This window comes from Melanotaenia boesemani, chromosome 24, assembly GCF_017639745.1.
Source record: "Melanotaenia boesemani isolate fMelBoe1 chromosome 24, fMelBoe1.pri, whole genome shotgun sequence".
NCBI lineage: Eukaryota > Metazoa > Chordata > Actinopteri > Atheriniformes > Melanotaeniidae > Melanotaenia > Melanotaenia boesemani.
The window spans coordinates 22,422,612-22,433,640 of record NC_055705.1 but is presented as its reverse complement, the minus strand read 5'-3'; the positions used below and the strand labels follow the sequence as shown (position 1 = coordinate 22,433,640).

Here is an 11,029-nt window from a genome sequence, read left to right as displayed (position 1 = left end):
TAAAATGTCATTATTATTACATAATAAGTCATAATTATTAAATGAAATGTCATAATTATAAAATAACAAAGTCATAAATTTCTCATCATAATGACTTTTATCTCATAACTTTATCTAAATAAGGATTTTAATGCATAACTTTGCCGTTCTATCTTATAATATGCATTTTTATCTCATAATAATGATTTTTATCTCATAATTATGACGTTCATCAACAGTTACGATATTTTAATCTTATTATAATGACTTTTAAATCTCAAAATTCATAAAGTCATAATTATTAGATAAAAAGTCATAAATATGTCACAATGAGTTTTATTTAATAATTCTGACTTTCTTATAATAATGCATTTTTATCTATAATTATACCTTAAAATCTTATAATTATGAATTTAATTCTCATGATTTGAGATTCTTTGTCAAATTTTTTAATTTACAAGTTGCGTGAATAAACTTCCATACTTGCTGAATATTTCTTGTTAGGCACTTTTTGCACGTCCTGCTCTGTCCTTTAATACCCCTACCCCGCAGATTCACCTTACCGGAGCCAAAATAATAAAACTTGCAGGATTTAAGCTTCAGAAATGTAATGGAAGAAGTTGTAGATAGTTAGGAATAAAGCAGGCATATTATACAGCAGGGACAGCATGGGAAAGGAGAGTTGATCTCCTGCAGATGAGTGTTCGCAGGTTCACTTTAGATACTTGAAATAATCTCCTTTGGCATTTCTCCCAGTCAGTGCTAGCTAAACATCAACAGGAGGAGATGGTGCGAGGTGTGCCAGCACTGATGTTGTAGGTAGATTAGTTTGGTTGCACGTGAGAGATTTTCTTTTAACTTTTCCATGAAAACTGCAAAAAGGAAAGAAGCGTGAGAAGTGTTTTGTTTTAATGTCACTGCAGGAAATGCATGTAAAGATTCAGGGCAGCCTGATGTTTATTAATAGGATATCTTTGTTTGTAGTTCATGTCTGTGTCTTTGTATGGGAAGGTAAACAGAAGGTGGCTCATTTTCCATGGAAAGTTATGATTAAAAACACCTGGGCCTCTCATATTATCTCTTATATTATTATCTCATATTGTCTACTTCTCACAAAGTGTGACACATTTTCACCCTTATCATGACTAAGACTTTAATTTATGTGTGTAAAATAAAGATAGTCAGATAAGAGGAAATGGATTTTTTACTGAGAAGTAATTCTAAGTTTACAGCAAAGGACAGTCAGTAAACCTACCTGTTAAAACTGCAGATGATGAGTTGTGACATTTCCCACTTTTCTAAGGACTTTAAACACACCTATTTCATATATAAACTCACCATCCATTACTGGGTTAGACCCCTTTTTTCTTCAGAACTACTTTAATTTTTTTCATAATTATGAAAATTTATTTTATAATTATGACTTTGAAAATCATCATTTTGACTTTTTATGTCATAATTCAGAAAATGTTCACAGAAAGGGAAAGAGCCTTTAATCTAAGCGAAGAAAAAAAAAATAATATATATATATATATATATATATATATATATATATATATATATATATATATATATACCCTTGTCAACCCCGACACCAGCTAGCAAGAATGAGGGAAGTACCACCAGTCTTCTAGCTGACCATCACTGAAACCATTGAGTGTATAAACAGTACAGCAACAGTGATCCTGGAGATGCTTGGCCAACATAACATCAATATAAACAGCCAAAATCAAGGTAACTCGAAGGAGGTTAGTCAACTGTCAGAACTCCAGAAGGGTACAACCACAAAAGGAGTACTCAAGAGGTACAGCCAGATGTCCATACCTGAGGCTCTGGAAACTGCCAAACAAAGACTCCAAACTTTGGCTGCCCGACTGACGAGATACACAAGAGAAATAGAGGCCAGGAAAATAAACCAGCTGTTCTCCACTAACCCAGCTAACCCAGCCACTCCCAGTGCAGGGTAATACCGCACACGCTAACCCACCAAGGCTGGAGACTGAACAATACTGGAAAAACACATGGGAGAAGGAGGGATCACATAACAGTGAAGCACAGTGGTTAAAAGAACTATAAGTGGACCACAGCACCCTCCCTGAACAAAGTCCAGAAACCATCACAGAGGCAGACATCCAAAAAAAGAACAGTTATGAAGAACTGGACAACACCTGGCCCGGACACGATTCATGCCTACTGGTTAAAGATGCTAACTTCACACCATGAGCGGCAAAAATGAATCAGCTGCTGGGGAATGGGACCCACCCTGAATGGCTGACCAAACCACGGACAGTCCTGATACTGAAAGATCCCCAGATGGGAACAGTCCCATCCAACGATCAGCCGATATCCTGTCTCCACAGCATGGAAGCTCCTGTCAGGCATCATAGATAAGTGGGCACACGGATCAGTACATAACAGACACACAGAAAGGCATTGGTAAAGGTACCAGAGGAGCCAAACACCAGCTGCTGGTTGATAGACCTGGTCCCCGAGACTGACAGACAGACTGGATTGATTACCAGAAAGTCTATGACTCAATTCCACAAACATGGATCCTGGAATTCCTGAAGCTGTACAAGATCAACAACACTGATAGAGCCTTCATTGTAAACTCAATGAGGCTGTGGCAGACCATCCTGGAGACCAACTTCGAGCCAGTTGCACAAGTCTCCATCAAATGTGGCATATACCAAGGAGATGCTCTGTCCCCACTGCTGTTCTGCATTGGACCCCTCAGCCCGTTAATCAACAAGACTGGCTATGACTACTGACTCAGGAATGGGGCCACCATCAGTCACCTCCTCTACATGGACAACATCAAGCTGGACACTAAGAGTGAGCAGGACATTGACTCACTGATCCACACCACCAGGATCTACAGCAGTGACATCAGAATGTCATTTGGATGAAAATTCCTTGTATGTGCAAACTCACTTAACAGTAAAGTCCTACTCTGACTCATTCTGATGCTCAGTTTGAACTTCAGAAAGTCACCTTGACCATGTCTACATGACTAGATGCAATGAGCTGCTGCCATTTGTGTTAACTTTTAAAAATCATTTTTACTGCTGAATTATCAGTGTGTTACTGTTTTAGTGGTTATGCCTGACAACTCTATGGTATTTTTAAAAAGGAACGACAGAAAAATGTGACTGGTTTTGATAAATGATCATTTATGCAAAGTGAGCAGTTGTACCTAATAAAGTGGCCTAAGAACTGCAAATAGATTCTCTTTGTCCACATTAATCTTTTATATATAACTAATGTTCATTTACCTTCTTCAAATAAATACATTGAAACTTAAATCTTATTTTATTTTTATTTGATTAAAGCGTTTATTTGAACATAAAGGCAAAAAAAGAAAATAAAAGCAAAAGGAAGGACAGCGGAAGAAATTATGACCAATTCTGCTAAAACGTTGCACACACGTTTCAAATGAGAATGAAAATGAAAATTCTACAGTTTCTCTCATTATTTTGAGTCTCAGCCAATAACGTAGCGTCAAAGACGCACCAGCCAATCAGATTTGATGGTAGGCGGGGCCTCAATGTACCTCTTTTGTTTTTTTATATCCCTATTGCTAGCTCTTGTGTACTGTATTACGTAACGCACCTTGGAGGAGACTCCTTTTGTAACATGTGGACACTACAAAGTTACGCCACATAGCCGGGAGCAGCAGCTGTTAGCGGGTGGAGAAAGTCAGGAGGGGAAGCTACTGTGTGAGGTCCCGGCTAACATGGAAGAAGTCCGCAAAGATGCCAAAACTAACCCGGCAGCGACGGCGAACATCGTGTCGAAGGTATTTTTCTGGTAAGTAAAACGAAAACCCAGTGGCACGCGCTGCTAGCTTAGCGGGGGATTTGAAAAATAGTCAAGTTAGCTAAAGTAGTGTGTTTATTCACTTCTAAAATACTTTATTTCAAGGTTGTGTAAGTTAGTCAGGAGGAAAGAAAGAATTAAAACTAACAGAACCGGAAGTGTTATTAGTTAAATCATTTAATAACGACTGTAGCAAAGTAATTTTAGAGTAAAATGTTAACAAGTTTTAGGGAAAGGTATGAGTTAAAAACTTTTTCTGTGTCAGTTTCACTTTGTTTGGCATGTGTACACAGGCATTTGCCGGAACGTCTTCAATTTACATATATAACATTACGTTTAAGGCTTGATAAACCTTTTTATTTAAGGATTTAGCAGAGTTGGATGTAGTACAGGTTGGTAGCTAGGTGTTAGGTCCCTGTGACTTTGCATAAACAAACACGAGACGTCCTTTAGCAGCGTTCTTAGTTACACGTGAATTCCCCACGCTCCGTCTGATATATGTAAACAAGTTCTATATTATCAATAACACCAGTGGGGTTTAGTTTAAACGACTTAACAACCACACAGAAACTTCAAACAGCTAGAAAGAGATTTAAACGATGACAAAGCACCAGTAATGAGATAATAACAGACTACAAGAAGATCAGGGGTGGAAAAAGTATTAAAAAATAAAATGGTATACAAGAACAGGGAACTAGGGGGGATTGTATTATTAGCTTAATCCTCAGTAATGTGTCATTGTAATACTGAATTATCAGTGTGGTACTGTTTTAGTTGTTCCTGACTGAACTAGATGGTTTAGGTTTATAAGCAGGAGCAACAAATAAATCTGAGATCATTTATGGAAGAGAAAAGCTCAAAAACAAACCTTTAAAGATGGTATCTTATGCTTTTCTTATGTTTATTCCTCAAAGGGACAAACTGACAACTAATGGGTGAAGATTACAAAGATATGAAAACATTTTCTTTGCACTCAATGGACAGTTGGTGGGCTTTTTTTTTTATTTTAATTTTTAACTCTTTTTTTACATGTTTTTGCCCTGGGCCTTATTTTCTGACAGCCCTTCGTTGTCTTGATCACATCAGCTCTTAAATCAGTGGTTTACCACACATTTCTCACTTCATAATTACAATTAGCTCCACGCCTCTGAGGAGCCTTTATGGTTTAAACTTTTGCGAATGATGAGTAGAACTGATGGTCTGCTAAATGACATGAATCAGTGCTTTCACATCCTTCTTCACTGTTAATTTTTCTTCTTCAGGTGGCTCAATCCTTTGTTCCGTATCGGGTACAAACGCAGGCTGGAAGAAGATGACATGTACGAAGTACTCACAGAAGACAGGTCGGCAAACCTGGGGCAGGACCTGCAGAGGTAGAGACGTCTTTAAAATGTTATTACAAACCACATTTGCATCATACTATTGCCCAGAATTCTTATTTAACATGCATTCGATTGGATTTTAGAAATTCAAACAAGTGAACCAGGGAGTCCAAAGTTTCTATAGTTTGCACAACTTAACACGTCTCAGACTTTGTTTAAGCGAAGTTTTATCAGCGTTTCTTTGAGTTCTAGAAACGAGACTCTATGGTGTTGTGTTGACCAGAAAACCACCAGCCATGCGATATTAAATTCCCATGATAAGACTAGATATATTTATTAGTACAGTGACACAGACTATGCTCACATTTCCAGCCTCATTTGTTTAGTTCTGATTCATCACAGATCAGATTTGATGTTTTATAATCATAACAAGGATCTTACATTTGACTTTGTATGGTAGCCTTTCACCTTGAAGGGATAAAAGGGAGTTTCTGTTCAAAGTGATGTAATGAAAAATGAAGATCCTGAAAAGTTGGCATCAGATGAAGCCACCGTTAGTTTTAGTGGCTTTGCTAGCAACGACGAGATCGCTCAGCACATAAAAGAGCATGTCGGATACGTCTGCTTTCACTGGTTCCACGAAAGACATGGACACGGGAGAACATACTGAGGTTACACAAAACAGATTCAAACCTTTGATATTTCTCACATTTTTCTTCTGTTTTGATTTTTGGAAATATGAACTGAAACAGAAAAAAGTTCGTGGAGATTATACTGGAGAAGAATTTAATTTACAGAGAAAGAGAGAAACAACAAGCTTTAAATTATAGTTTTAAATATGTATTTTATTTTAAAAAATAGGAAAAAATACCTTTTTAGATTATTGTTTTAAAGACTCATTTATTTACATACTTACTTATTCATTTTCTTGAAAGATCCTGAAACATCACCAAAGCAGTGTGGTTTTCTTTAACGATGACGAATTTATTTGGATGACGAACCTTTTTTCCATGACGATAACGAGACGGTGACGAGCTAAAAACGGCTCTCTGAAGACTATAACATGACGAGACGTTTGTGAGATTTCGAGACGAAAATGTTCAGGGGCTGATTGTCCGACATTAAAAATGCACAACATTTCTTTCTATTCTGAGCGTAATCTGTCAGTCAGCTGCACTTTGGCCACGCCCACCACCAGACGTGCAGCGTGGACACAGACGAGACGTTTATTCCTCCATAGATGAATCATGGCGGCAGTGTGGATGAAGGAGTTCGGTGGAAGCGATGAAACGATATATGGACATATTTTAACTATAATCCATCATAATTTCACTGTTTCAAAGATTTTATTATTTATTTATATTTTATTGTAGCTTAAGTAATGTATTTAGTTCAATTTTAGTTTATTTATTTATCAAATTATTTTCTTGAAATAAATGGAAACCTCACAACAAGATGACATGGCAAGCTAACTTTAGATAGAAAAAAGATCTTTAGATATTTTTTTTCCATTGAACTTTGTGAGATTTTCTTGGAAAACATCCACGAACCTCCGTCATAAAATCTCAAGTCATACTGACTTTGCACCTTTTTCTCTCAGCTCTGCAGACGCCTGCAAGCTGCTGCAGTTGTGCAACACGGACAACTTAACACACCTTTCACCTTTAAAAAGGGTTCAGAGGACAGGCTGCTTTCATCTGATTAAAGCATGACTGGCATTTATTTCATTCAGTAGCTTTGTCAGGTACTATTTTTCCTCGTTGTTGGAGCCAGTTTAACCAGTGTGAACATGATGGTTCCTCCATTTCATTCTCCTCCAGATTCCATTACCTGTTGTGGTTCAGAGAGATGAAGTATTTTTCCTGCTTCATGGATTCAGTTAACATGTAAACAAAACCGACATGTAGGAGTCTTAGTTTAGGTTTTTATAAGCCTCCAAGATTCCAGCAGTTTGCTTGTAGTCTGCTTTGTTTAGCTAAAATGGAAAAAGTCCAACTTCTGAGTTTATAAGTTCCCTTTTTCTCACATGAGTAAAACCACATGTTTCCAACATGAGCAGCACGGCTGTTTACGTCATTGTTTCAGGGATTTCTGTCTCATTTAACAAGCTGCTTCACTTCCAACAAACTTAAACGCTTGTTGGACCCTATTTTGTCTGTTTCTAAATACTTTTATATAAAATAAAGGTTCACTATACACGTGTTTTGTATCCTTTAAATCGTAACAGCCTCACTCATTTGATCTGATAATTATCTTTTTCACTTTAACCAACTTTGTTAATATATTGGACACAAAAAAATACAAAAAAATCACCAAATCTGAAAAAAATAGTTCTGTTTATTAGAATAAAACATATACATACATATATTTCACCGTGATCACACAATAATCTGAGACCCGCCATGCGAATGTGGCCCGTCTGATTTGTCATTTTTAATATGAAACACGAGCAAACAAAAACTTTCCCTCCAGGCTTGGTGACTGTCGACAGCTATCGCCCTGGTTGCCGTGGATATGTCTAAACTTAGCCTCTGCCTGCTATGACTTGCAGTAAATTTTACCATCAGGTGCCAAAGAAGCCTCTTTGAATATACAATTAAATTAATTGCTGCCTCACATGCAAGGTTTAACTCCTAATATAAATACAAGCTAACGCTAAGCTAACGTGCTACCTTTCTGCAACAGATACTGGGATCACGAGTCCCTGAAGGCTTCCAAAGAGCTGCAGAAGCCGAGCCTCACAAAATCCATCATCCGCTGCTACTGGAAGTCGTACTCGCTGCTGGGACTCTTTACTTTATTTGAGGTCAGAGTTGTGTCTGTGAACAAAAGTCAGAAATGAAATCAGTTCAGTCCAGTTTATGCAGCTAAAACTTGTTTTTTTTATTTGCTTGATCTTCTTCTGAGCATGCTGTAATGTTTTTATTTCATCATGATGCTAACTCTAATCGCCCTCTCGGCTTACTAGGAGGTCATTAAAGTGGTCCAGCCGGTTTTTTTGGGGAAAATAATTCAGTACTTTGAGAATTATGATCCAAATGATGATAAAGCTTTCTATGAGACGCTCGGATACGCAGCCGGAATGTCCATGTGCACCATCTGCCTGGCAGTGGTCCATCACCTCTACTTCTACCACGTTCAGAGGGCAGGCATGAAGATTAGGGTGGCCATGTGTCACATGATCTATAAGAAGGTCAGTATGAGGAAAACGGAGCTCATTTTGTACCTCTTGTGCCTCCCTGATGACTCTTCTGTTTTTCAGGCTCTGAGTCTGAGCAGCTCAGCCATGGGAAAGACCACCACAGGCCAGATCGTCAACCTGCTGTCCAACGACGTCAACAAGTTCGATGAAGTACGAGAAATTTTATTTTAAGCAAAGAAAAGCCGAAAGGGCTGTTTTCAGGTCAAAGGGGGGAGAAACATGTGAGAGGTCTGGGATGTACATGGACATTTTTACAGTAATATTATGCTGAGGTAGAAACAGGCAAGGAGGCGATCTTAGTTATAGGAACACAGCCCAGACTGTTGTTGGTCCTCAGATTATGTAAACCATGTTCACATCTTGGCTGATAGTTTCAGATCTGACCTTTTTTCAGGCCTGGGTTTAGGAGCTATAATGTTCTGATCCTTTGTTCACTGTGGGATAACTGAAGTGAAACCACCAAACAATCAGATTTCATTTCCTCTGCTCAGTGACTCACATACATATACATACAAATATATACATCCAGGAGGTTTACAATCCAGCCACTAAATGTAGTTTTATTCAGAGACTCTATCTGGTAAATCCACAATGATCCATGATAACAGCATTATTTATCACATTTCATCATAAAAACATCACCATCACTACTATGTTGCTAAGAGACCTCTATTTAGACCTGGACATGATGATGAAGCCACTTCCTGTCAGACTTTCCACCAATCAGAGAGCTTAGATTGACGGTAACGTCCAATCAGGAGCAGCCAAAGATCAACCAGTGAGCAGAAAGTTCTATGTGTGTGTGAAAAGAAGAAAAATAATGCTCCTCTATGGCTGGAATAAAGCCAAGAAGACGTTTCTGATGCACGGTGGCGCCACAAAGCAGCTGAGCTGGAGTTGGTTTAGTGAGGATAGCAGGTAAATTGTAGCAGGAATAACTGGAAATGAGGAAAAAGTGGAAACATGGAAATAGTTTATGTTGTGTGTTTGTTTCAATAACAATATTTTTTCTCCTGAAAGCCAAGACTTGAGAGAACGATGAGATGAGAAAAGGGTTGGTCACTGTTGATCTGTGTGTTATTTCTACAAAGTTCTGTTAGTAATAAATAATAAATATCTTATTTTACCTTATCCTCATAATCTGACAAGGGGTAAAAGGTTAGTCATTAAGACTCTCTGTGCAAGACACAGAAATTTACAGGAACTCATGAATAGCATGTGAAAAAATTAAACCTACGATAATATTTTTAAAGCAAACCAACAAAGAAAAGGTTAAAATCAATAAGGTGACTGTAAGAAATGAAAAATGTATTTGAGCTTGTTCCAGTTGCAGCTAGCCCGTGGGGAGTACGTTTTCTCCTTCCCGCCTGGTCTGTCCTGACTGTAGTCCTTGAAAAACTCTGGCAGGTCTCTTTCCCAGCGTGAGGCTTCGGCTTTATTTCACCTTGAGCAGCAAATCTGGTTTGTCTCTCAGGAATGTGGGTTTTGTTTTAATCAGCGGGGCAGGGCTCGCTGTGAAAAGCTGACTTTCTGGAGAGAGTTTGATTCCCAGCAGCGGGATGTAATTACAGCAAATTCTCCGAGTGCAGACAGGCTGTGTGTTAAATGTTTTCTCCTCTGATTCAAACAGCTGTGTGACTCATGATGATGGCATCTTTAACTCACAGTCACTTCTTTCAATAGGTGACCATCTTCCTCCACTTCCTGTGGGTGGGGCCCCTTCAGGCCGCTGCTGTCGTGGGGCTGCTGTGGGCAGAAATCGGTCCTTCCTGCTTGGCAGGAATGGTGGTCCTCATGTTCCTGATGCCCACCCAGACAATGTTTGGGAGGCTCTTTTCGAAGTTCAGGTAAAACACACACACAGCGACACCAGGTGCAGTGAGGCTGAAACCTTTGCTCCCCACAGTGTTTGATTTTCTATCCTGAGCCAGGAGAAGCCTCAGCTGCTCGTTGGGAAAATCCACAGATGTTTTGTTTTGTTTAATTTAATCCATCAGGAACATCGATTACAGGATGTGCAACAAAATACAAGACAGCAAACTAAAACAGATTTACACGACCTTCTAATACAAAAATATATATATATTTATTACACAATTAATATAAATTATATTGGATGTAGGAAAACAAAAGAAGAATTTATTTATATAATTTAAGGAGATTTTATCAAATATTTTCTAATATTTCTTTAAATATTGTACATGATATTTTGTCGTTTTAATTTTATATTTCTAAATATATTATTCTGTGCTTTACATTAAATGTTTTATCAAATTTCTTTTTGAGTTTTTTGAGTATCCATTAGCATTAATATACAGAGAAACATTTAATTCACAAAAAAATACATACTGAAATTAATTAGTATTCCATAAATGTAAGGTTATAAAATATTATTATTATTATTATTACTATAAAAAAAAACATTCAATACAAAATAAAGAATAAAATGTGGATTTTTAATGGTTAACTTATTTATTTAATGACACTTATGTCATTTAAAAATTTTAATATTTTAATTGTTTTTTTGTTTATTTAAAAAATCATTAAAAAACATTAAAAATACGAAATGGTAATTATTACTTATTTGTGTATATAATTGAATGTTATAAACTAAATAAGTTAACTATTGAACAATATACATCTTATTAATTTATCAGGAATGTATTTATTTTTTATTTTACTTTGAAATAAACGGCTCTTCTTATGA

The 11,029-nt window shown here is 37.3% G+C and overlaps 1 protein-coding gene across 1 annotated transcript in view; it reads left to right on the top strand.

The window, feature by feature from the left end:
- The first annotated feature begins 3,576 nt into the window (after nucleotides 1-3,576).
- The window catches only part of LOC121635662 (ATP-binding cassette sub-family C member 4-like), a 31,036-nt gene continuing 23,583 nt past the window's right edge, over nucleotides 3,577-11,029 (top strand). Inside the window, exons 1-6 of the mRNA XM_041978938.1 lie at nucleotides 3,577-3,789; nucleotides 5,061-5,171; nucleotides 7,806-7,926; nucleotides 8,089-8,313; nucleotides 8,383-8,472; nucleotides 10,006-10,169. Of these exons, the coding sequence (XP_041834872.1) occupies nucleotides 3,716-3,789; nucleotides 5,061-5,171; nucleotides 7,806-7,926; nucleotides 8,089-8,313; nucleotides 8,383-8,472; nucleotides 10,006-10,169 (785 nt within the window). The 5' untranslated portion in view covers nucleotides 3,577-3,715. The remainder of the gene's footprint in view (nucleotides 3,790-5,060; nucleotides 5,172-7,805; nucleotides 7,927-8,088; nucleotides 8,314-8,382; nucleotides 8,473-10,005; nucleotides 10,170-11,029) is intronic.